General features: G+C 40.9%; 1 protein-coding gene across 7 annotated transcripts in view; it reads right to left on the reverse strand.

Moving 5' to 3' along the window:
• The window catches only part of KIAA1107 (KIAA1107 ortholog), a 91,150-nt gene that overhangs the window by 15,944 nt on the left and 50,018 nt on the right, over positions 1-25,188 (reverse strand). For 4 of the 7 annotated variants that reach the window (XM_021090240.1, XM_021090238.1, XM_021090242.1 and 1 more), the window contains 7 exons: positions 18,825-18,905; positions 17,144-17,240; positions 12,313-12,401; positions 11,780-11,882; positions 2,692-2,874; positions 1,878-2,024; positions 755-884 (listed from right to left, as the gene is read on the reverse strand). In XM_021090240.1, the coding sequence (XP_020945899.1) occupies positions 755-884; positions 1,878-2,024; positions 2,692-2,874; positions 11,780-11,882; positions 12,313-12,401; positions 17,144-17,240; positions 18,825-18,905 (830 nt within the window). Of the gene's footprint in view, positions 1-754; positions 885-1,877; positions 2,025-2,691; positions 2,875-11,779; positions 11,883-12,312; positions 12,402-17,143; positions 17,241-18,824; positions 18,906-25,188 lie in introns of those variants that run through there. The other 3 variants (XM_021090239.1, XM_021090241.1, XM_021090244.1) reach the window with 3 other exon arrangements.

Here is a 25,188-nt window from a genome sequence, read left to right on the forward strand (position 1 = left end):
TCCATGTTTTACTGTTCACAAATGCCTGCCTCATAAAATATAGTCTCTTCACTGAAAATGGTTTTAAAAGTATACTTGCTGAATCTGTCAATATTTTTCCTGAGGTACCTGCTTTAACCCATATAGCCATGAAGCCATTTTTAGTTCCACACCCTCAATGTTATATTTTGATATTTTTGAAGCAAATACACATTTTGAGCAATATACATCTTTTGTTGAAAGCTAGTATTTCAAATGGTACCTATTAAATGTCAGAGACCAGTGTGCGGCTCCTGAGGGACACTCCGCAATAGCACACATCATATCACTGAACCGATCGACTGTGAAATAAAGCCATCTAATCTGGGCAAGACCACAAGAAAGGATATCCCCTACAAAAGATGGAAAAGCTTTACAGAAAACTATATTTAAAAAGGGAGAGAAAGTACGTTTAGTGGTCTGTTCTATCTGGGTTACATTTTCCTATACTTCTAATCTCTAATTCTTGTAGAATGCTTTTAAGCAAATTTGCCCACGGCATTGTTGCTAATATAAAGTAGACTCATGTATATTTATATACAAAGGAAAAGAGTTTTTTTCCCTAAGAACAGAAAAAAGCATGATTTATTAAAACTGCCTAACCGTACTATCAATAGTTTCAATTTGCAAGCCATTACTGAACAGAGGCAAACAAACATTAATCCTGCCACTTATTAGAATTCCCTCGAAATACCTGTCACAGTTATAAGAATAAAAAACCTCCAGGCTAACGTACCTGCTTGGATTTTCTGTTGATCATCTGTGCTCATCAGCTTCCAGCTTTCTGTGTGACGAACAGCATAGAAAGACTGAACCAGGAAGATCCACAGCTTATCACGCAGAGCCTGGATCTTGCACGTAAAACCCTGTGTTCCAGCAACAAATCAGCAGCTGGTGAGAGCCACATTGTCATAGCAACCAGTCATTATTCCTTTCCCAATCTACTTACTCCTAAGCTAGATCAATGATGTCATCACTTAGATTTTTAAGATCGTCGGGTACAAGTTATTTATGAAGGCTTACTGTTCAACAACAGAATTTTATAGTGAACATGAACCCTATCCTGTCAGCTTTGTCCTTCTAACGAAACCTTATTTTAAACCGCCTTTACGTAAATACCTTCCGCAGCCTTTTCATTTTGACATTACAAGGTCACTCTCTGCAGTAATAAAAATTACGATGAAAGTTTTTCATCATCCTGTTGAACAGATACAATTAAATAATTTGCAATGATCTTATTCATTACCATTGAGTCACTGCATTTAAAAATAATAAATATTTGAATTTTGCATTTTCCAAGTCAATTCAATGTTAAATGATTTTTTTCTAAAGACAAACAAGAATTAGGGATATAGCAGAAAATCACGGAGTTCCTTTGTGATTCAGAGGGTTAAGGATCTGGTGTTGTCACTGCAGCAGCTCAGGTCACTGCTGTGGCGTGGGTTTGGCTTGGGAACGTCCGCATGCCACGGGTGCAGTCAGAAAAAAATTAAAAACTGAAAAGACACTGATGATTAAAACCTAAAAAATCCTTTAAGTTTTACATTTAGGAAATTTAATAGAGTGACTGGGGAGAAGTACTAAAGCTATGCTGTACCAATTCATACTGCTAAGTATCAAACTATGTTTAGAGAAGTAGCCAAACATCCAAATTCTAAACTTTCACAGTAAGTCCACCTGGAGGTAAATAAAATGTTAAAAATGTTGAATTATGAAAAATTCCAAATATACATGAAAGTCGACACTCTAACTAACCCCCACGTATCAAACGCTTCATTTTAATGAAGTACGTAACATCTGAAACACGCACGTGCTGAAAAAAGTCGTAAATACCGTATCATTTTCATGAATTTTATTACATTCGATACCATTTCCTTTGTGCTGTCAGAGTTCAGCAGTGTGTCCAGAGCCATCAGAAGAGAGCAGCTTTTCTCAGTGGTGATGTTTTCTTCAATTGCTTTAAGAATTTTGTCCAACAGATCAGCTGTGCTACTCATTGCCTGGGACTACAAAACACAGAAATTGATACTGAATAGGAACCTCCGTAAATGTGTAAGAAATGTGAAAGTTGGGTAAAACAGCAGAACACTCCTCATAACTGGCTGTATGAAGTCCATCAGAAATCTTATTGCCTCTGTTAGTAATAATACACTATTTATTATAAGTATTGTAAGTATTATCATCATTCTATTCCTTTCCTCTGTTAAAAATATTTCATACACACATGTACTATTCTTAAGAGGCAAAACAGTCCTAAAACAGAGCCTAGAAATAAGTAATAGAAGTTCTTTATTCAATTACTAAATTTACAGAAAGTGGGTCTCCAGTAAGACAGAGAATTTCATATGCACCATAATTGTATTGCTGACCCAAACATTATCTTTATAACTTCGCTTTCTAAAACACGGCTTATGCTGTTCGAGGGCTGGAGTTGGCCAGAGTTACAATGTGCCTTGCCAGGGCACTCAAACCTGTCCCCTCCTCCCTTCATTATCTTATGAGCCAAAAATCCTGTCCATCACTGCTCTAAATCCTATGCAAACATGCCATCTGCTTTGGAATTTAAGTCATACTAATTTAATCAAAAGCAACCTGCATTTGAAAATGCTTACATAATTACAATCAGAACACAAAGATGGGTCTAAATATAGGATATAATTTTAGACATTGTACCTGTAAGAAAAGAGCAAAATTTTCACTGTGAATGATCCTGGGGAAATTTTCTATAATAAAGGCAATACATTCCTCTTGGAGCTGAGATGCCATGGTCAGTGCTGCTTCTGTCCATCTCACTCTGGGCAGACTGATGATCAGCCTGTCACTCTCCATCAGAAGAAAAGCAGCATTCTCATCATTCTTATGATTTTAAAAATATTAGGGGAAAATAGTTAGATTACTCTTCATAAAAATAACTTTCTGAGACAAATTAAGTATTTTGTTTTCTTGTGATGCTTTCCACAAAAAAAAAAAAACAAAAAAAAAACAAAATTCTAGGTAGCTAGTATCTTTGTCATTACCTTTACATATTTACTCATTTGTTCAGAATTATCAAAAAGAGTGAACTCTGAGCTGGCAACAAATCACCTTTAAAAGATAGCTAGGACAGGTGTTCCTGTCGTGGCTCAGTGGTTAAAGAACCTGACTAGTATCCATGAGGATGTGGGTTCGATCCCTGGCCTCGCTCAGTGGGTTAAGGATCCGGCGTTGCCATGAGCTGTGGTATAGGTCGCAGACGTGGCTTGGATCTGGCATGGCTGGGGCTGGGGCTGGGGCTGTGGCGTAGGCCGGTGGCTACAGCTCCAACTGGACCCCTAGCCTGGGAATCTCCATATGCCACGGGTGTGGCCCCAAAGACAGAAAGACAAAATAATAATAATAACAATAAGTACGAAAAAAAGGCTTGACTTCTCTGAGATTTTCACTACTGACTTAAATTTTGTGCTTATAGATATCATTCGTAACTGCATGGCTATACTGACACAGCCTTAATTCTTTTCTAACTATAAAATACATGCACTTTATTACCAATTTAGAAAGGCTAAAAATTACTTATAATCCCAGGTGACTATTTTCTTCCTCTCTAATTAGGTAAGGCTCTTCTTTTAACATTTTATTTAATAAGGACTCATTTTTACACCATAGGAAAAAAATTCATGAATACTGCTCTCTATGAAAAACGGAATGACAGTTCACAAATGGCATGTGCTCCAAGGAGAAGAGGGCAACTTATAAATTTCTGTATTTTATTCATGCTCGATTTCTAATTCTTAAAAAAGTCTTAGGAAATAACCATTTATTAAATAAATAAATTTACTACAATCAATAAAAAACTACAATCAATAACTGAAAAACATGGCCATGAATTCTTTGCAGCTCCAGTCATCAACAGGTGAAATCTATTTCCTCACCCCTTGAATAGACCGGCCTTTTCACTTGCTTGACAAACAGTGGTGGGTGCCAATTTCAGAGCCTAAGCCTCAAACAGCCTTGCAGCCTATCTTTGACCTCTTGGATCTGGGACCACGAAGACACAAAGGAGGTAAGACAGACCCTGAAAGCAGCCACAGGACTGAGTGTGGCTCAGTGGGTTAAGAACCCAATGGAATGTCTGTGAGGATGCGGGTTTGATCTCTGGCCTCGCTCCGTGGGTAAAGGATCCTGTGTTGCCACAAGCTGAGGCACAGGTTGCAGATGCAGCTCAGATTAGGTGTCACCATGGCCGTGAACTAGATTCAACACCTAGCCCGGGAACTTCTGTACGATGCAGGTGTGGCCTTAAGAAGAAAAAAGAGAGTTTCTGGGTCAACACTACTTGTCTTATTCTGGGTTTTGCCTAAAAACCGAGCCTGAGAAACAGGCTTGTGCTCGAGTGATCCCAAGACCATCTGAAGCACTGGGAGCGAGAAACAGGGAAGGCGGGAAAGCCGGTGGAAGCTAAGTTTCCTAGGTCCTTCCTACTCAAAGTATGATCCACGGCTTTCTACCATCGAGAGCTTGTTAGAAATGCAAAATCTCAGGCTCCAGCCCTAACTTACTGAATGAGAATCTACAATAAGCCAAGATCATTTAGACATTCAAGTCTGAAAAGCACTGACACAGCATTTGCTATTGTGGGCAACTGGGCATCAGCCTTGCTGGGGACCCTCTGACAAGCGACCGGGAACACACTTTGAATTAGTCACCAAAGATCAGGAAGCATTTCACCACTTAACCACTGGTTCATGTCTCCCACTGACTAAGGTTTGTCCCCTGAGATGTGAATTCCCTTTCACTCCCGGGTTTTCATAGCTGTAGGCAGCCTGTGTGGAGTAGCAGTGACGCCTCGGGACAGAAAGTGGTAAGAACGTAAGAGGTGCTCCCAGATCACACCCACGTGCAGCGGGATGCTGCAGCAATGGCTGGAGCACACGCCAGGGCCAAGAGGACAGGAGGTGGGCCACCAGGAGGGTCCCCAAACGTCGCCAACATTGTTCAAAGGAGCCCCGTTTTCCAAACTGTAGTTTTTTCCCCTCCCAGAGAAGTATATTTAGTGGCTTATAATCAACATTAGAAAAGAAAACAAGAAGGAAGAAAAAGAAAAGAGGAAATCTCAGAACACCCCATGCATAATGGTAAGTTTTCTTTTTCCAAACTCGTTTCAGTTCTCTATGTGTGAGTGTAGTGGGTTGTAACGTGAAAACAACTTGCTTTGGGTCACAGTCAAAAAAGCTTGAAAAACACAGCAACAGTTGTGCCAGTAAAACCCTTCCTAGGAATGAATACGAGTACTTATCCCCTACATCCTTGTCAACATAGTACGGATTACTTTTTTTTTTTTTAATAACAAAAGATAGAAAATGGTCTGACACTGTAATTTTGAACATCCATTTCTTTTAAAGAAATGAAGTTAAGGATTTGTTCATCAAATTAAGAGGCATTTATATTTTCTTTTTCGTTTTTTTTTTTTCTTATTTTTTTAGGGCCGCACCTGCGGCATATGGAGGTTCCCAGGCTAGGGGTCCAATCAGAGCTATAGCTGCCGGCCTATGCCACATCTGAGCCATGAGCCATGTCTGAGACCTACACCACAGCTCACGGCAATGCCAGATCCTTAACCCACTGAGCATGGCCAGGGATCAAACCCGTGTCCTCATGGATACTAGCTGGGTTCGTTAACCACTGTGCCACGATGGGAACGCCAAGAGGCACTTATATTTTCTTTGTGAACTAGCTAATCACACTCTACGTTAGCTATTTTTTGTTTAATTTTATGGCCACACCCATGGCACATGGAAGTTCCTGAGCCAGGGACTGAATCCGAGCCACAGCTGTGATCTACATGGCAGCTGCAGCAGTGCTGGATCCTTAAACCCAAAGCGCCAGGCTGAGGGAGCAAACCCACACCTCTGCCGCAACCTGAGCTGCTGCAGTCGGATTCTTAACTCACTGTGCCACATCAGGAACTCCCTAAGTTAGCTATTTTAAAAAAATCAGCTTGTAGGAAATACTACATTAGAAAAGTTAGAGTACGATGTGAGCCATTATTTGTCCTCTGACTCTGCTGATGGTAATTTTTACTACATAGACATTTTGCATTTTTATGTAACCAAATTCTTTCCGGCTCCTAGATTGTGTATCCCCCCCTCCCCTGACAAGGTTATAAAATAATTCTCCCAGGGCTTCTTGTCGTCTTTTTAATGGTTTCATTTTCTTTCCCTGCAAACCTTTGATCCGTTTGGGATGTACACAGGCCTATCAGGAGGGAGGTAGGGAACCAAGTTAGATTTTTTCCAAGAAGCTTCCTGGTTGTTGTCTAACACTATGTACTGGTTAAACCGTGCACTTCATACTATTTAACCCTTATGATCTTCCATTATCTTTGGGCCTCAAGGCTAATAAAGAGCATAACGTATACACGACTCTAGTTTTGCTCCAGTGACTATCCTCACACCTATTTTTGTTGTAATTGTCCTATGTTTAAAAACTATGCCCACCTTCTGCGGCTCCATACCAAAAAAACAAACAACCCCTTCAAAAAAGGGGCAGAAGATCTAAAAACTATTCATAATCTGCTTTTTTAAGAGGACTTACACAAAACATCCTGAAACAGAAAATTTTAACCATGTTTTGAAATGGTTCAAGTAATTACGAGTCCTAACACCCCTCCCTCGTGTACACACCCTCTGCCTGCCCTCTCCTCCTCCCAAAGGCAGTAGTTTGTCCTTGGGGAGGGCTGGCCATGTCTTGCTGACCTGCTGCACAGTGACCAACAAGGAGAAAACCCTCAATGTTCCCCATGTTAAAAATTTTAAAAACTCTCCATATATAGTCCGATGCAGCACTTGAGCTCCCTGGCTGTAAGACAGTGTTGGGCGTATTACTGGAATAAAGCGCCCCGCCACAAAACATGTGGGTGAACTGAACTAAAGCTAAAGAAGACTTAAGAAGACTGCTCAATCTTTCCTTCATTGTTTTGGGTAATATATTTCAAGTTTTAATTTAAAAAGTTAAAAATATTCTATTTTTATTAATAAGGCAACATAGAGTTTATTTGCTTAATAAAATATAAAGAATGTATTAGTGTTTCTTAAAACTTGAATATCCACGAATAAAGACAAAACCCTCAAGTTTTCATTATAATCACCACAAGGCCAAAAGGCTCCTTTTCAAACTAAGTGTCTTGTTCTGATATTCATCTTTATATGTGCATTCATAAAGCTTAAAACGACCTGATTAGAGCTATAAGATCAAAATAAAATACTGTAGGAGAGAGAGAGAGACATTGTATGACGGGCTTATTCTTCAGTTAAACTCACTTACCACCTGTAAAAAAACAAATCAAGCTTGTTGAGACACTGTTAAGAGCCTTTCCAGCCTGGCCTCAGCCTCTCCTCAGACTCGTCTTCTCTTAGGATTCCCGGAAAAGCAGAACTGGCACTGCCCAGTGTCCAGGTCCTTGGTCACATTTTAAAAAGTCCGTCAGGTATGTCCTAACATACTTCTTTACTTTGAAATTGTCCTCTAGCTCCAGGTTCATCTCAAATTACTTCTCTTATCCTTCCAATCAGAATCCATTTTTTTAATATAATGATTTTTATTTTTTTTTCCGTTAGAGCTGGTTTACAGTGTTCTGTCAATTTTCTACTGCACAGCAAGGTGATCCAGTTACACATACATGTGTACATTCTTTTTTCTCACTTTATCCTGCTCCATCACAAGTGACCAGACATAGTTCCCAGTGCCACACAGCAGGATCTCATTGCTAATCCATTCCAAAGGCAATAGTTTGCATCTATGAACCCCAAGTACCCCATCCATCCCACTCCCCCCGCCTCCTCCTCAGCAACCACACGTCTGTTCTCCAAGTCCATGGTTTTCTTTTCTGTGGAAAGGTTCATTTGTGCCGTATATTAGATTCCAGATATAAGCGATATCATACGGTATTTGTCTTTCTCTTTCTGACTTCCTTCACTCAGTATGAGAACAGTATGGAGGTACCTTAGAAAACTATACACAGAACTACCACATGACCCAGCAACCCCACTCTTGGGCATATATGCGGACAAAACTTTCCTTAAAGAAAGACACATGCACCTGCACGTTCATTGCCGCACTATTCACAATAGCCAAGACATGGAAACAACCTAAATGTCCACTGACAGATGATTGGATTAGGAAGGTGTGGTATACAGACACAATGGACTACTCCTCAGCCACAGAAAAGAACAAAATAATGCTATTTGCAGCAACATGGATGGAACTAGAGACTCTCCTACTGAGTGAACAATCAATCGTTTTAACTTCTGTGATTTCATGCATATACTTGAATTATAAATTATACTTACTCATGCATTTATTTACCTATCCCTGTACACTAAGTACCTAGTATGTGCTTGGCTCTGCCCCAAGGCTGTACAAAGGGAAATAAGACTGATGAGGAATTTAATGTCAGTATCCGTCGTTGTCTCATCGCATTTTTCGATGGTTATTTGCCTGCCTGTGCCTCCATCAATTGGCGAGTTCCTTCAAGTCAAGGACCACACTTCCGAAAATCTTTGCCCATGGTAAGCATCTATTCTATCACCTTTGGAGCGGCAGCAACGGGTTTTAGGACCTGGCTTTGTCATTTACTGACACTGTGCCCTCAAATAAAGCATTTACCTCTGTCATTCTCTTTTCTCATATATAAAATGGATAAAATAGTACGTGTTGCACACAATTTCAAAAATAAAAAGTATCTTTTGAACCATAAAAGTCTTTAAAAAAATCCACTCAATAGTAACAGCTGCAGCAGTAGTAGTAAATGATATTTCCACTTCTACTGAACTGAATTACAGCTATAGGCCATCTGTGTGCCTCCATGAACAGAGAGGAGCTAATCAATGACTGAAGACACTAATGCAAAATAGTAAGCGACAAAACTACCAAGTCCTTCATGAGCATAAACCCACACATTTAGATTTATTTTTTTTACAATGGTATCTCACCAGCTGATGGCAGAAACTTATTTTCCTAGTTGGATTTAGGTATTATCTCTATATAACCCAGTCGGACACATCATTCATGGTGCAGTCAGAGAAGCAGGACCACTAGAAGGCATTTACATATCTAAAGGGCTTTGTTAAAGAGATGTGACTTTCTGCGATTATGAGAGCTGGTTAGACTGCCTGCGTATGTGACGATGTGGTTTGAAGTCCACAGGGAAGGCAGTGCAGAAGGGATGACGGATATAAAGTGCTGGAGAGTGAGGACAAGCTGGCACCCAAGACACAAGCTATTACCCACAGAAACGAGCTCACTTCATGGGAGCTCCCACGGTGGCTCCGCAGGGTACAAACCCGACTAGTATCCATGAGGATGCAGGTTCGAGCCCTGGCCTCAGTGCGTTGAGAATCCAGCGTTGGGAGCTGTGGTGTAGGCCAGCAGCTGCAACTCCAATTCGACCGCTAGCCTGGGAACTTCCATGTGCCGCTAGTGTGGCCCTAAAAAGAAAAAAAAAAAAAAAAAAAAAAAAAAGAGAGAGAGAGAGAGAGAGAAAGAAAATGGACTCACTTCAGGTCTCACTGCCTCTACCTACATGAAATGGGGGTCCTTCAAGAGATGCTAGCACCCATCTTTATGGAGCTAAACACACTCCTGGCCCAGGGGTAAGAAAAACTAAAGAGGACACAGGTCAATGCAGAATGGTACAAAGACGGGAACTGCGGGAAGCACAGCTCACCCTAGCCATGTGACATGTGGCAGAGATGCCTCAGCCCGTAACTTAAATACAGAGATATAAAGTTAACTGTTATTAACATATTTTATATTAAATGGTAGTGGGAAAAACAGAAATACTTGGGTTAATATATATATAAAAGCATTCATAGGAGTTCCTCTTGTGGCGCAGTGGTTAACGAACCTGAGTAGGAACCATGAGGCTGCGGGTTCGATCCCTGGCCTTGCTCAGTGGGTTAAGGATCCAGCGTTGCCGTGAGCTGTGGTGTAGGTTGCAGATGCGGCTCGGATCCCGCGTTGCTGTGGCTCTGGCATAGGCTGGCGGCTACAGCTGCAATTACACCCCTAGTCTGGGAATCTCCAAATGCCATGGGAGCGGCCCCCTAGAAAAGGCAAAAAGACCAAAAAAAAAAAAAAAAAAAGCATTCATATAAAGAAGGGAAATGAATGTGTTTATATCTTTTTTTTTTTTTTTTTTTTTGGTCTTTTTGCTATTTCTTGGGCCGCTCCCGCGGCATATGGAGTTTCCCAGGCTAGGGGTCTAATCGGAGCTGTAGCTGCCAGCCTACGCCAGAGCCACAGCAACTCGGGATCCGAGCCGTGTCTGCAACCTACACCACAGCTCACGGCAACGCTGGATCGTTAACCCACTGAGCAAGGGCAGGGATCGAACCTGCAACCTCATGGTTCCTAGTCGGATTCGTTAACCACTGCGCCACGACGGGAACTCCTGTGTTTGTATCTTAACCACTACAGTGCTCACTTCTGTAACTGGTCACCTGGTCATTCTTAGTACTTATAACTACCATTTTCCATAACCACGCCCCGTTCCCTTTTCCCTCAGCAAGTACCCCCGCTGTTTGTAGTTCTTTGTCTGGTAAGGCAGCCCAAACTCTCATTCCTGAAGGGGCTAGGCCATTATCAGTGCTGCTTAAACCGAATCCCAGGACATGGAGCACCTCGCTCCAGATGTACGCCCCTTCCCCCACACTGCATTTCCCCGCGATAGCCATGCTCAATCTAGTAATAACTCCCCTTCTTCGCCTGTTGATTTACAAAGTGGGCAGAAGGAGGCAATCCCGACTTCCAGGCCATGCGGCTGTTGCATTCTCCCTTTGCAACTATGACCTCTAGATTGGGAGATCCTAGAGTTACGAAGATAGGAAACAAAAATTTTGCTAGTGGATCGCTGGGAGTAATTATACATGGAGCACATCCATTTCTACACCTCGATTTCTGGACCCAGGGATCCTGGTTATGGGAGAAAGAGCTCCGTCAATCAAAAACTGATACAGAGCATGTACAGCCCCAGTTCCACAAGGCATTGCCACTGAGCTGCACTGTAACCACGTCTCCAAAAGGCCATCACTAATAAAAGTTCCTATCATGAACAGTAACAACAAAAACTACTTCAGGATGACAGGAGGCACGGAAGGACAGGTGAAATCAGTAAGCATGGGCCCACCACCATACCTCATTTGCTGTGAAGTGAGTTTTTTAGTCAAAGTGATGGGGTGTGGAATATTATGATGGTGGAAAAAAGCCAGTAAGTCCACAGACAGTGGTTTTCTTAGATACAGTAGGAGTAAGGAAGGCAAATCCGTGTCCAGAGCAGATGTCCATTCCTCTGAGAACAAAGCACTGTCTTTTCCATGATGAATTCCAATGCAATTAACCTGCCACCAGGTAAATGGCCGGTCCTCTTGGAGAATGGTGCCACTGTTTCGGGGTTGTACCCAAACCCACCTTGGTGAGTGGAGGTCCGTGTTCCTGAGCCAATCAATGCCTAACTAATCTTGGCACATGCCCCTTTCATTCGTACGCCACTATAGGCTTTCCAGTGATTCTGCCCCTCTGACTGCTTCCTGACTACTGCATTTGGTACAGAAGAATAAGACAGTCTGAAAGACAGGTTCTATGGCTTGGTTCTGGGTTATCTCAAATTGGTTCTCTCATCTTGCTCTTATAATTCTAAATTTGTATTTAAAACTCAGAAATTACTTACATAAAATTTAAAAAGCTTTTTGATGACAAACACAAACAAGGGTATCCAGCTTATACTTACTAAGGACTGAATCAACATATTAAGACATTTTTTCTGAATCTCAGGGGGTACGTTTGCAAAGCTTCTTTCAGACCAAAACCTTGCAAAATGCTTTACAATCCACCTGTTAAAAATCAAAGGACCTCAAGTTAAAGAAATGAAAATATTTTTCATAATATTCAGAAACATTTTGTTTTCAATGGTATAGACTTTACATATATGTTTTGACTAATCTTAAGAGTTAATTTTGTGAGCACCAATAATGGACCTAACTGTGTCCCCTTTTCAACAAACACTATTTTAAATCCATTTTGGGCTATGTGCGTGGATTTTAACATAAGTAACCATGGTTCAGCTAAAATAAAATCGAACACAAGCATCTTGAGTAGTATCTAAATCAATACTTCTCCTCAGCTGTTGCAACTAGTTAAGCATTAAGCTATTTACATTGTGCCCAAGGAAACAGACCAAGTCTAAAATTCCCCACAAAATTAGGAGAATGGAAGAACAAAATCCCTAAATCAATAGTATCAGCACTACTTCAGATCGCTTACTTCATGCAGTCAGCAAAAAGACTCTCCACTCCAACTGAATGAGCAATGATCAAGCATTCCAGTACAGACGCCAACCTTCTGGGAACAGGCTAAAATGGAAAGAAAACACTGCATTTATTCCTTTGCTACGTACAGAGGCTAGAGGACTTGGTTCATAACAGTGATCTCACTTACACACTTAAGTTGCGGAACAAATACGCGTGACTCAAAGGCCTGTTACTCTTTTAAAAGGATCACTGACACACTTTAGTTTTTATAGAACAGCATTTGAGTTCTTTAAGCTGCCGGTCTGCATACAGTTCCTATTCTAATTTCTCTTCGCTTAAATATCTTCTAGATTAAAAGCAGTGTAATAATTTCTAGCGCATCACATTACAATACATCCTATGGTTTAATCTGCTCCCTCAAGTATAAATTTCACTTTAAGTACATGTGCAGAGGTAGGGCCTACACTGACCTTAGACAAAATGACAGCATTTAACTGGATCATGAGTATACAAACATATTCTTTAAAAGCACATACACAGAAGTAATGAACGAAAGTGACAAATAAATCTACATACAAGTAGTGAGAAACAACTTACTGCTTTTAGGGTTGAGCTTCAATATATGCTACCTATTGCCTGTGCCATGTTCTCAGTTTTTGGACTATGCTCCTAGGCATATCTGTTGCCCATTAGGATGAAGAGAGTTCAATTGCTCTTCGTACACATTCATTAGCTGTGATTTGGGGTTGAGTCGCTTAATAGAGACCAGCAATCAGCCTACGTGTACAGTTAGTGTCTAATGCGTACATGCAGAAAAGAACAAGTTTCTTTGGAAATGACTCTAGTACAGTGCTTCAAATAAGATCGGCGATTTCCAACTTTTAAAAGTAAGAACTGCTATTCATCTGATTTTCTAACGCTCTTCTAAAAGGTATTACATAGTATTCAGAAAATTGAATGTAAATATCCTGTTTTACCCACCAACAGTTTAGTTATTCCCTTTGAGATAACCAGAAGTACACTAAATTGTCCTAAAATCAGAAATGGCTATCATTATACAAATTACACAACGAAAATTCTACTAAGTTAAATAATTTGGTTTGCTGACCTACTGCAGAGGAGATCAGACTGGTAGGAGAGAAAAGACGACTGGTGTAGACATACGTGACAATCTAAAAGCAGCCAGAAGCATTATAAATTACAACAGTAAGAACAAGAGTTAAGAAATCCAGCAGCCTAATTCTATTTAGGAATAACCCGACCTCCACAACAAAAATTCCACTCCTTGGTGTAGAACTTAAGAATAATCTCCATGAAAAAATATGAAAATGCAAAATAATATGCTGCTTAAAGCCTGTGGGTGAAAAACAGACCCCCACTGCTTTAGCATAAAGTTTTACTGAAACGCTACCATACTGCTCCACTTACACATCGTCTAGACCTGCATTCGGTCTACAACAGCAAAGCTAAGTGGCTATGATAGAGGCTATATGGCCCACAAAGCCGAGGATATTAACTACTTAGCCGTTTAGAGAAAAAACTGTAATGACCTCTGGCTTAGTCACTTTCGTTTTCTGAGAATTTTACTTACATGGAAATGCTGATTTCCTAAATGTTTTTATAACAGGACAACTGACCTGAAGTCATATTCAAAACCTGCTTGTAAATTTTGGAAAGACATATTTAAATCATTACCCCAAATATATTTTTAAATCAGTGGGGAAAAAAACCCATAATGTAAAGCCCACTCTAGTCCTATAAATGAAGTTCTAAAATTTTAATTTTGTAAAAGGCAAGATTATGAAATTAATGAAATGACTGAAGCTAGTTTGCCATGAGTTCTGGGGCCAGTTACCTCAGAACTGTGAGTGTGCTATTATAGATTTACTATATTTAAGTCACTGCCAAGAAACTGCATACTTGAGGTCTAGAAGTTAAAAATTATACATTCAAAAATATACTTACAAAAATATACGTTGTTAGGAGTTCCTGTTGTGGCTCAGTAGTTAATGAACCCAACTAGTAACCGTGAGGTTGTGGGTTCGATCCCTGGCCTCGCTCAGTGGGTTAAGGTTCTGGTGTTGCCATGGGCTGTGGTGTAGTTTGCAGATGTGGCTCAGACCCTGTGTTGTGTGGCTGTGGTGTAGGCCAGCAGCTGTGGCTCCAATTCGATCCCCAGCCTAGGAACCTCCACGTGCTGCAAGTGTGGCCCTAAAAAGACCAAAAAAAAAAAAAAAAGAAATATATATGTGTGTGTGTGTGTGTGTGTGTGTGTCTTCTTAGAAAATGTAAAGCAAAAATTTAATGATCAGGTCAATAAAAACAAAGATTGTTCTCAAATATCTGTTACCACATAATACAGACTACATTAAAATAAAGCAAAAAAATTTTTCAACAAAATGCCATATTGATAAGTAAAGAGAAATTTCATCTTCTATTGTCTTAAGGGAAACAAATATACCTTTTGTCTTTTAAAATTAAGTGGATTATTGAAAGTAAAATAAAAGAAGCCGCATATAACCTCTGTCTACTCATGAACACAGTAAAAAGGAGAAGCAACTGTCCAAAGAGAACCCATCAAAGATTATTTTTAAAATGTGTGATGTAACTGGTTTATTGAGGCGTCTCAGGAAAAAGGAGGTACTAAATTCAACGTTTCCCCCGGTTGCAGCGGTCAAGGATGTTGTGTCAAACTCCCCTTTTTTCCCATCCTTTAATGATTACAGGCAAATCCAGTACCTTTGGTTCCTTTTGGTATTGAAGTGCAGTGTGGTACTGTTTAAACACCCATTTCGGGAGTTCCCATCATGGTGCAGTGGTTAACGAACCCAACTAGGAACCACGAGATTGTGGGTTTGATCCCTGGCCTTGCTCAGTGGGTTACGGATCCGGCGTTGCCGTGAGCTGTGGTGTAGGCTGGCAGCTACAGCTCCAATTAGACCCCTAGCCTGGGAACCTCCAGATGCTGCGGGTGCGGCCCTAAAAAGGCAAAAAATAAAAAATTAAAAGAATAAATAAATAAACACCCATTTCACAGCCTATGTAAATCTTTCGCTGCGAGTCGCTGATGACACTTAGAGCTGGGGAGATCTGGAGTGGACAGTAGGGTGTGGACTCCTGCTCCTCCCCTTTGTGGGTCTAACTCCTTGGAAAGGGGCTATGAAGGGCCAGGGTCGCCTTCTGTAACTCACGAGGGACTAGCATGGTAGCAGAAGGATGTCCTTGACCACTGTAATTCAGATGCTGGTGGCCTTTGCTAGCGTGCTGGCTCACCAAGGGACAGACTGACCTGTACCCTAGCCTCTCAGTGATATTCTTCCAGGGCTGACAGCACTCAGCGCCTCCTACATGGGACGCAGTGTCGTCTGCCCCTGTATTGGCCTCTTCTAACGTCCACGGCATCACGAAGGTCCTTTTCCTCCACGTCTACCACGTGTAACTGGGCTGTGGAATGGACTCGCCATTATCTCCTTCTATCTATGACAATAACTACCGCCTCTAGTCACCAGGCGAGGCCTGGCTTCTCCAGCAAGCTTCCTCCCCCTTGGAAACCTCCATAACCAAGTATACGCTCACTGGCTCCTGAGACACAGTCCAGGCTCTTTCAAGGACTCTCTTAGTACTTTCTTTTCTTCCTCGATGGAACCTGCCAAGTGGGCTGGCTATGCAGATACGACGCTGTCCGCCTGGGGGGCGGGTAGGCATCATCTCCTCATTGCAGACAGAGCCCCCCCCCTCCAGTCATTACTGGGGGAGTCTTGGATCTTCCTCCTCACTCCCACTTGGCTGGAAGATGGGGGAAGAAAGAAAGGGAAAAATCTTTCACCCGGCTTTTTCACTTCCTACAAAACTAGGGACACCACAGCCTCTGCTCTTCTTCTAGTTTCCTTACTTACAGAGGCTGGAATGCTCAAAAGTTGCTGAGGTGTTTCACTGTTTTTCAGTAAACCTTGAAGGACTGATAGTGGTTGTAGGCCCAGTTCATGACTCTATTTTAGCACATCGGGTGATTCTGCAGCTACAACTTACAGAAAGACAGGAAAAGTCCTATCCAACACAAAAATCTACATTTAGATATTATTAAAATCATTAAAATGACCTAATTACAATTTGTACAGTGCCTTTTGTTGCCTCAAATAGTGAATAAGAGGGAAATACTGATGTAAACAGTTCTTTTAAGATTTGGGTTTTGTTGATTATAAAAGTAATATAGGACCATTGTCGAAAATTTAAGAAATGTAGAAAATCATAAATAAGAATATAAAAAATAATCTATAGCCACAGAGAACATTTAAACAATGGAGAACCTAAGACTAATGTATAAAATGTCTTTGAAAGGCACCATAGAGTATCTTTCTGTAGACAATACACTTGCATAAACTAAAATGAAAAAGTCCGTGTTCTTATAGCACCTGGGGAGAGAAACAGAGGAGAGCTCTATCCCTGCTCAAGTTCATCTGTAAAGAGCAGTGGCAGGGAGCAGGAGAGTCCTCTCAGGGCCAGGAACTGAAGAGGCACTGGGTAGAGCCCTTTGCCAAGTGGGAAAGGAACCCCAGATTCCAGCTTCCTTCCTCTTAATTCCAAAGCCCGAGTCCTAGCTTTACCCTCCACCTCTGAATTATGTAGGATATTTCTGTATCTTTTCAATAAATCCCCACCTCAATTTTATTTTAATTACAACGATCTGAATTAACTTCCGTTCTCTGCAAGTATATCCAAAGAGTTATTTCTCAGCTAGAGTTCCCATTAGTTAAAACAATGATACTAACAGAGTTAAAAATCTAGTAGGTAATAACGGGTGGCTTTAAACACTGGGTAAACGATTTCCAAGACTCCATAATTACCTTCTGAAAGAAATTACAGTAATCTCTTCTTAAAATATAGATTGCTACTTCTTTTAATCCTTCTAGTCCATACATATCAGCCATATTGAGTATCTGACTAAAATAAAAAATAGATGCACTGTTAATTCTTCGATTTAAAAATCAAGGCATAGTACACAGTAATTTCTTGATAATATATAGTTTGTTTAGAAAAAAGAATAATCTGAATTATTTTCATTCTCACTTTCTACCCTACATAATAGGGTACATAATAGATACTCTGCACAGATTAAAACAGGCCATAGGTCAGAAGTTGAAAGCACTGTCACTTGATTTGATGAACAGAGAGTAACAAGACCTAAGTGTGGCGATGTTTCAAATTCCCCTCCTATTCTCAGTGCGTATACAGCGAAGCCCAGAAAACTGCTTCAAAGCCTATAAAAGCTAACAACTCTTCACAACCAATACGAACGATAAAAATTTGGGAGGGAGGGCAATTAATGGGTGCTCATCATACTGAAAATGCCTACAGCAGCTCCGATTGGACCCCCAGCCTGGGAACCTCCATATGTCGCTGGAGCGGCCCAAGAAATGGCAAAAAGACAAAAAAAAAAAAAAAAAAAAAGAAGAAGAAGAAAGAAAGAAAGAAAATGCCTACAAAATGACCACAATATTGGAGACGGCATCTAATGACCCAGAGGGGTGCTTCCTTCAATTGGCAGGGACTCTGAGCACAGGCAGGAAACCTACAAGCCATGACACTATGATGAAGTTTCTCGTGGGTTTCCAGGGGCAAATCCTTCGTACCTGATCCCTGCGACTCACTGTATTTCTCCCCCAAATCCTAGTCATTCGGTTTGTAACTAAAGGAAGCAATGCATATTTAAAATTAAAAGAGCAACTTTCATTTGTCTGATGTTAACATAGCAAGAGAAGGAGAGAACAACCAGAAAATTAGAAGAGCGAGGTAGGATTTCACTCTCCAGTAGGATTTTAGCAGCGTAGATGGCATTTCACGACAGTTCTAAAGAATCACACCATTTTTCATCTACAGGATACCTACATCCTCAAATTAATTTTAGATTGTTTTCTCTTCTTCTGACATCGAAAATGAAAAAATAAAGTAGTAAAAAATACTCAAAATTTGAAAAAGAGTTTAATTTTATTTTATAAAAAACATGTCATTTATTGTCCAAAACAAATATGGGATTTTCCTGACATAATGTATGTCTAATAAAGGCTTTTCCTAATCTTATTACTGTGAATTGCAATTGTTTCTGGACATTTCTCAAATATACACAAGATATGGCAAAATAGGTAATGAAAGTGAAGCTTCTACTTCACTGACACTTTGAAATATAGCTCCACAAAGCAGAAGCACAGGAGTTCCTGCTGTGCCTCAGCAGTTAACGAACCTGACTAGTATCCATGAGGACGCAGGTTCAATCCTGGGCCTTGCTCAGTGGGTTAAGGATGTGACGTTGCAGTGAGCTGTGGTGTAGGTCACAGATGTGGCTAGGATCCAGCGTTGCTGCAGCTGTGGCATAGGCTGGCGGCTATAGCTCTGATTCACTCCCTAGCCTGGGAACCTCCATATGCCTCAGGTGCAGCCCTAAAAAGGAAAAAAAAAAAAAAAAAAAAAAAAAAGAAGCCACAAATATTAATATTTTTATACTTAAAATCATTAAAAAATAATACATACCCAACATTAGCTTTTTCTGGGAAGTCCAAAGTTCCTCCATATATAAAATGCATCATAATGTTCATTTCCACATGGCTTATTCTGAAAATAAAAGAAAACTAAACTCAAATTCAGGAATAATCAAGGTTTATTTGATACCAATGATACATTCTACTTTCCCGTAAACTTCTAGCTAAGATAAAGTTTTGTTTTTTTGTTTTTTTGCTTTTTAGGGCCGCACCCGCAACATACGGAAGTTCCCAGGCTAGGGGCTGAATCGGAGTTACAGCTGCTGGCCTATACCACAGCCACAGCAACGCTGGATCCTTAACCCACTGAATGAGGCCAGGGATCGAACTCATGTCCCCACGGATACTGGTCAGGTTCGTTGCTGCTGAGCCACCAAGGGAACTCCAAGATAAATTTCTAATCTCATTTTTATCTAAAGAATCTATTCTTCAAATAACATCCATGCAGGTATGGCACTGATTTAAAATGAAGTATAACTACAGCTATGAACTTTTTAGGTTATAAAATGTTATTAGTATGTTATAAAATCATTGATTATTTGTTGAGCATCTTCCATAATAGACAAAGTCAGAAGGACCTTAGAAGTCATAGTCTAGTCTCTGGCTCATTAAGAAATCTCTCCTCGAGGGTATGGAGAAAAGGGAACTCTCCTACACTGTTGGTGGCAATGTAAATTGGTACAACCACTAAGGAGAACAGTATGAAGTTTCCTTAAAAAAACAAGAATAGAACTACCATTTTGATCCAGCAGTCCCACTCCTAGGCATATATTTGGAGAAAATCATAATTCGAAAAGATTGATACACCCCAATGTTTACTGCAGGGCTATTTACAATAGCCAAGACCTAGAAGCAACCTCCATGTCCGTCAACGGACGAATGGATAAAGAAGATGTGATTGTGTGTGTGTATACACACACACACACACATACATATATATATATATAAATATATATAAATAACAGTGGAACATTACTTGGCCGTAAAAAAAGAAAGAATATTGCCATTTGCAGCAATACGATGGACCTAAAGATTCTCATACTAAGTGAAGTAAGTCAGAAAGACAAATGAATTTATTTATAGAACAGAAACAGACTCATAAACTTAGAAAGCAAACTTAGGGTTACCAAAGAGGAAAGGTGGGGGGGATATAAACTAAGAGGTTGGAATTAACATATACCTACTACTATATACATACTAGATAACCAACAGTAACCTACTGTGTAGCACAAGGGAACTCTACTCAATACTCTGTAATAATCTATATGGGAAAGAATCTGAAAAAGAATGGAGGTATGTATATGTATAACTGAATCACTGCTGTACACCTGAAACTAACACAACATTGTAAATCAACTGTACCCCAATATAAAATAAAAATTAAAAATAAAAGAAGAGGAGTTCCCATCACGGCGCATTGGTTAACGAATCTGACTAGGAACCATGAGGTTGCGGGTTCGATCCCTGGCCTTGCTCAGTGGGTTAAGGACCTGGTGTTGCCGTGGGCTGTGGTGTAGGTTGCAGACATGGCTCGGATCTGGTGTTGCTGTGGCTCTGGCGTAGGCTGGTGGCTAAGGCTCCGATTAGCCCCCTAGCCTGGAAACCTCCACATGCCGCAGGAAGTGGCCCTAGAAGAGGCAAAAAAGACCAAAAAATAAATAAATAAAATAAAGAAGAAAGAAATCCTCTCCTTAGCATCTCTGACAAATGGCCTCCAAAGTCACTATACTGACAATACCAGATCCTCAACCTGCTGCGCCACAAGAGAACTCGCAGATGTCTTAATTTGTATGGTCTCTCCAGTGGCTCTGGATCTGCCAACATCCTTGTTACAGAGACTTAAGCAAAGCTGTGACTTCAGCAGTAGTCTGGAGTGATCATCTCCACGTCTCACTGACCCCTGGACCTCCAACTCCAAATTCATGACCTTCTCCTTCTTAACCTCTCCCAACATTCTGATTTGGTCTTTTTTTCTGTTATTATTATCTTATTCAAAGCACTGTTACAGGGCTTCTCGCACCTTATCCCACCCTCTTCTTTCTCTGTACCAAGGGGGGTGAAGTATCTGCTTGGACAACCACCACTGGCTGTTGATGGAGAGGTAACCGGATTCCTTCTCTCCTTTCCTCTCTGCTGAACCCGTGGTAAGAGGTAATCCGCAAGAGGTGCACCTGCTGTCCAGATTCGGACTTTCTCTCAGGGGGGCTGTCGCAGAGCAGACAGGGCAACCAAATCAACTTTGGCTCCTGCGTTAAAACACAATTTATGTGCTCGAACAGTTTTTATCAAAAGTTCCCAGGCCAGGGATCAAACCCGTGCCACAGGAATAACTAGTAACCAACCCAGTAACCAGAGCCACAACAGTGACAATGTTGGGTCCTTAACCCACTGAGCCACCAGGGAACTCCAAGGAAAGGTTTTCTAAATTCATTTGCTGACTCTTCTGTCTTACTTGGAGCAGGAAGAAAGTGTGCTATTTGTTGGGCCCACTTTAAAACTCCACCAAATAGCAGAGACGGACGGCAGATGCCCTCCTTCTCCTCCACCTCCTCCCGTGGGTTCGGCAGAGAAGAAAGCAGAAATCCAGGCACCTCTCATCCAGAGATCGCCCTGACCAAGCTCCAAAGGCTGCTGGATAATTCACAACAACAAAACAGGAATAACAGGAAGAAGAAGAATCTAGATGCCTAAGTTAGGGCGGAAGGTTCATCTTAATCTTCTCCCTCACTATATCCTGTCATTTTATACTTTCATAACTTTCTTGAATTCAGCCTCTGCTGTCTCTTTCCCCCTCCCACTGCCCTGGGCTAGCCTCCCAGTTTCTCTCATCCGTACTCTAAGGATCATCTCACGCAGGCTTCTTGCCTGAAATCATCTCCTCGCATCGCATGTCCCACACTGCTTTGGAGTGACTTTGCTAAAATGTAAATTTGATATAAGTCCCTGATTTTGAAACCCTTCAACACTTCCGCATAGCATAGGGGAAAAAAACCCAAAATTCCTTAGCTTGATGTATAATGTTCTTTATCATCTGATCTCTGGTTCTCCCTCTCTAGTAGCTGTTCCAAGATAAGTAAAAATAACATTTCCTATACCTAAACTAACTACTTATAATTCCTTATACATCCATGCCTTAGCACATACTGTTCGCTCTGCTTAAAATTCTCTCCCTACGTAGAGGTGTTTCATCTTTTAGACACAAGACATGTGGCTCTTTATCTCTGACTGTCTCCTTAATACTCTCAAAGTAGAAAAAAAAAATCACTGAATGTTAAACATAAATAATAACATCTATTGAGCATTTATGTTTTGGGTGCCATTAACTCATTTAATCATAACAACTCAATAGTATATATTATCATTTGTCTCATTTTATAGAAGAAAAAATTGAAATTAAGTAGCTTGCCCATGGGGGTGGGTGCTGGGAAAAAAAAAAAGTAACTTGCCCAAGGCCAAATGGCTAGTGATGGCACTGGAATTTAAATCCAGGCAGGCTGGAGTTCTCGTTGTGGCTCAGTGGGTAATGAACCCCACTAGTATCAGTGAGGATGTGAGTTCAATCCCTGGCCTTGCTCAGTGGGTTAAGGATCCGGTGTTGCCAAGAGCTGTGGTGTAGGTTGCTGATGCAGCTTGGATCTGGCATGGCTGTGACTATGGTGTAGGCCGGCAGCTGCAGCTCCAATTTGACCCCTAGCCTGGGAACTGCCATATGCTGCAGGTATGGCCCTAAAAAGACAGAGGAAAAAAAAATTCTAGGCGGATTGCACTGGGATTTTGGAATCTAAATCCAGACTCCAAAGCCTGGGCGCTTAAGCAGTATCTCTCTCACACACACACACACACACACTCATTATCATATCAAACTGACTTGTAATATCTTCATTTTCATATTTGTTTCTCCTTCTGAACTGGGCTCTGTAAGAGCAGGATTCATGTCTCATTTACCTTTGCATCTACTACCAGCAGGATGTCAGCACTGTCCCCCAGGATGAAAAGAATCTCTTTCCCCCACATAATATGGAGTTCTGCAGGGGAAGCAGGGTGGGGACAGTGCTGATAAGACCTTCACAGTTTGTTAGGCATCGTCTCTAATGTCTGCTAAAGGAACAGAAGAAGGATGGCAGGAAGAAAAAAAAAATGGAGTCCCTCAGGGTAGGACTGAGAAAGGTGTTTGCTTTGCTTCTTTGGCTTTAAATAATATATGCTCAATAAATGTCTAATGAATATTTAATGACTGACTTTTTAGGGTACTTACAAGCCTCTTCCAAACCTTCAGAAGGAATAATGAGTTAAAAACATAGAAATATTTCTCAATTAATTTAATAAAGATTTACTGGCCCCTACCATGGCTAAATACTGGTTCCTGCTGATTCAAAACTCTACATCTCTAATACCTAGAGGAAAGTCAAATCTCTAGATCTTCTCATTTATATACATGGATATGATAAGCTTTGATCTCAGAATAATTGCCTTATTATCTGTAGTCTATTAATCTGAAACACTGGCACAATTGTTAGACTCCATATACTTTTTCTCAAAATTTCAAGAGCATTTGTATCCATGTTAACGAGGATTGACCGTTTAGGTCGAAAGAATAATTTCTGCTAAGACTTGACATATTTCAGCAAAGGATGATAAGGACTGAGAAAAAATAACAGTAGCTTTATTAAAATAAATAGGAAAAGCTAGACATTTGAGCTCATATATCAATATGTATGATAGCTATAAAAACAGCATGAAACTGTTTTCCTGCTGTCTTGATAGCTGTTTTATTAAACTGCACTCTCACTGTTGTTGTCATTTGTATTCTTACCAAAAATGTTTACAAAGACATGATCAACTGACCTGAAAACAAACAAACAAACAAAAAACAACAATGGATTACTGCAATAGCCCATAGTTTCAATGGAATGATTTAAAGCACTATTCCCATTTAAATGTAATTCAAATAAAGTTTGCAGATGGCATTACATATACTTGGAGTTAGAAAAAAGAAAAGCCTATGAGCGGACAAAGCGCTAAGATCAGAGATAACATGCACCCAGTCTAAAATCTGTGCTTCACATGTGATTCCTCAAGTTTCAGGTTCCTGGGGCTGGGGGCGCTGGCTAAGGTAAATAGAGACTCATTCGCTCATTCAGTTGCTCATTTACACTCTCTCTCTCTCTCTATATATATATATATTTTTTTTTTTTGGTCTTTTTGCCTTTTTTAGGGCCACTTCGCGCAGCATATGGAGGTTCCCAGGCTAGGGGTCCAATCGGAGCTATCGCTGCCAGCCTACATCAGAGCCACAGCAACACAGGATCTAAGCCACGTCTGCAACCTACACCACAGCTCATGGCAACACCGGATCCTTAACCTACTGAGCAAGACCAGGGATCGAACCCACAACCTCATGGTTCCTAGTTGGATTCTCTAACCACTGAGCCATGACAGGAACTCCTACAGCCAATATTTATTGAATGACAGGCTCTATTCTAGACCTTGAGGACACAAGAAGCTTACATCCCAGAGAAAAGACATGGACAATAAATTCATCCACAAATGCACAAAGAAGATAATTTTAAAAGTGAAAAGCGTCATGAACACAATACAACAGAATAACAAAGAAGAAGGTAACTAGGCAATTGGGCTGCAGCTACTTTAGGTGGATAATCTGGGAAAAGCCTGTGGCCAGGTCATACCACACCATACAGGTTCTTACAGACTACGATAAAGATTTGGGTTTAATTCTCACTATGATGGGAAGGCACTGAAGGATTTTAGTCAGAAGAGAAAGGTGCCCTGACTTCTAGTTCAAAAGATCATCCTGAAGGTTCAGAGCAATCCCAGAATCTCCCAAAGGAGATGAGAAAATCCAAATTCACGCTCCAAAGCCCAAGCCACCACTGAAAGACTTCTGTTTCTGTGGAGTGGAAACATGTGGGGTTTCTTTACAGAAATAGGGGCTGTGGCTCAACTTCCAGTAGAGGATGTGGAAAATCTCCCCCTTTCCTCACCAGGAGAACTTCCTTGCAATGCTCTCCCTCACTTCCCAACTTGGGGCCGGGGTTACAGGACTGCCCTCCTAGGATTACAGGACTCTACCCCCCCCTCAGCTTACTGAAGGCTGTGCCTCTTAAAAATACCATGTGCATTACATCTGTGAGCTACCAACTCATTAAACACACTGAGTTCTTTTCTGTAAGGACAGACAGAATTTTTTTTTTTTTTTGGTCTTTTTGTCTTTTAGGGCTGCAGCTGCAGAAACGCCACAGACACAGCCACAGCAATGTGGGATCCGAGCCCCGTCTGTGACCTATACCCACAGCCTACGGCAACGCCAGTTCCTTAACCCACTGAATGAGGCCAGG

This window comes from Sus scrofa, chromosome 4, assembly GCF_000003025.6.
Source record: "Sus scrofa isolate TJ Tabasco breed Duroc chromosome 4, Sscrofa11.1, whole genome shotgun sequence".
Lineage (NCBI taxonomy): Eukaryota > Metazoa > Chordata > Mammalia > Artiodactyla > Suidae > Sus > Sus scrofa.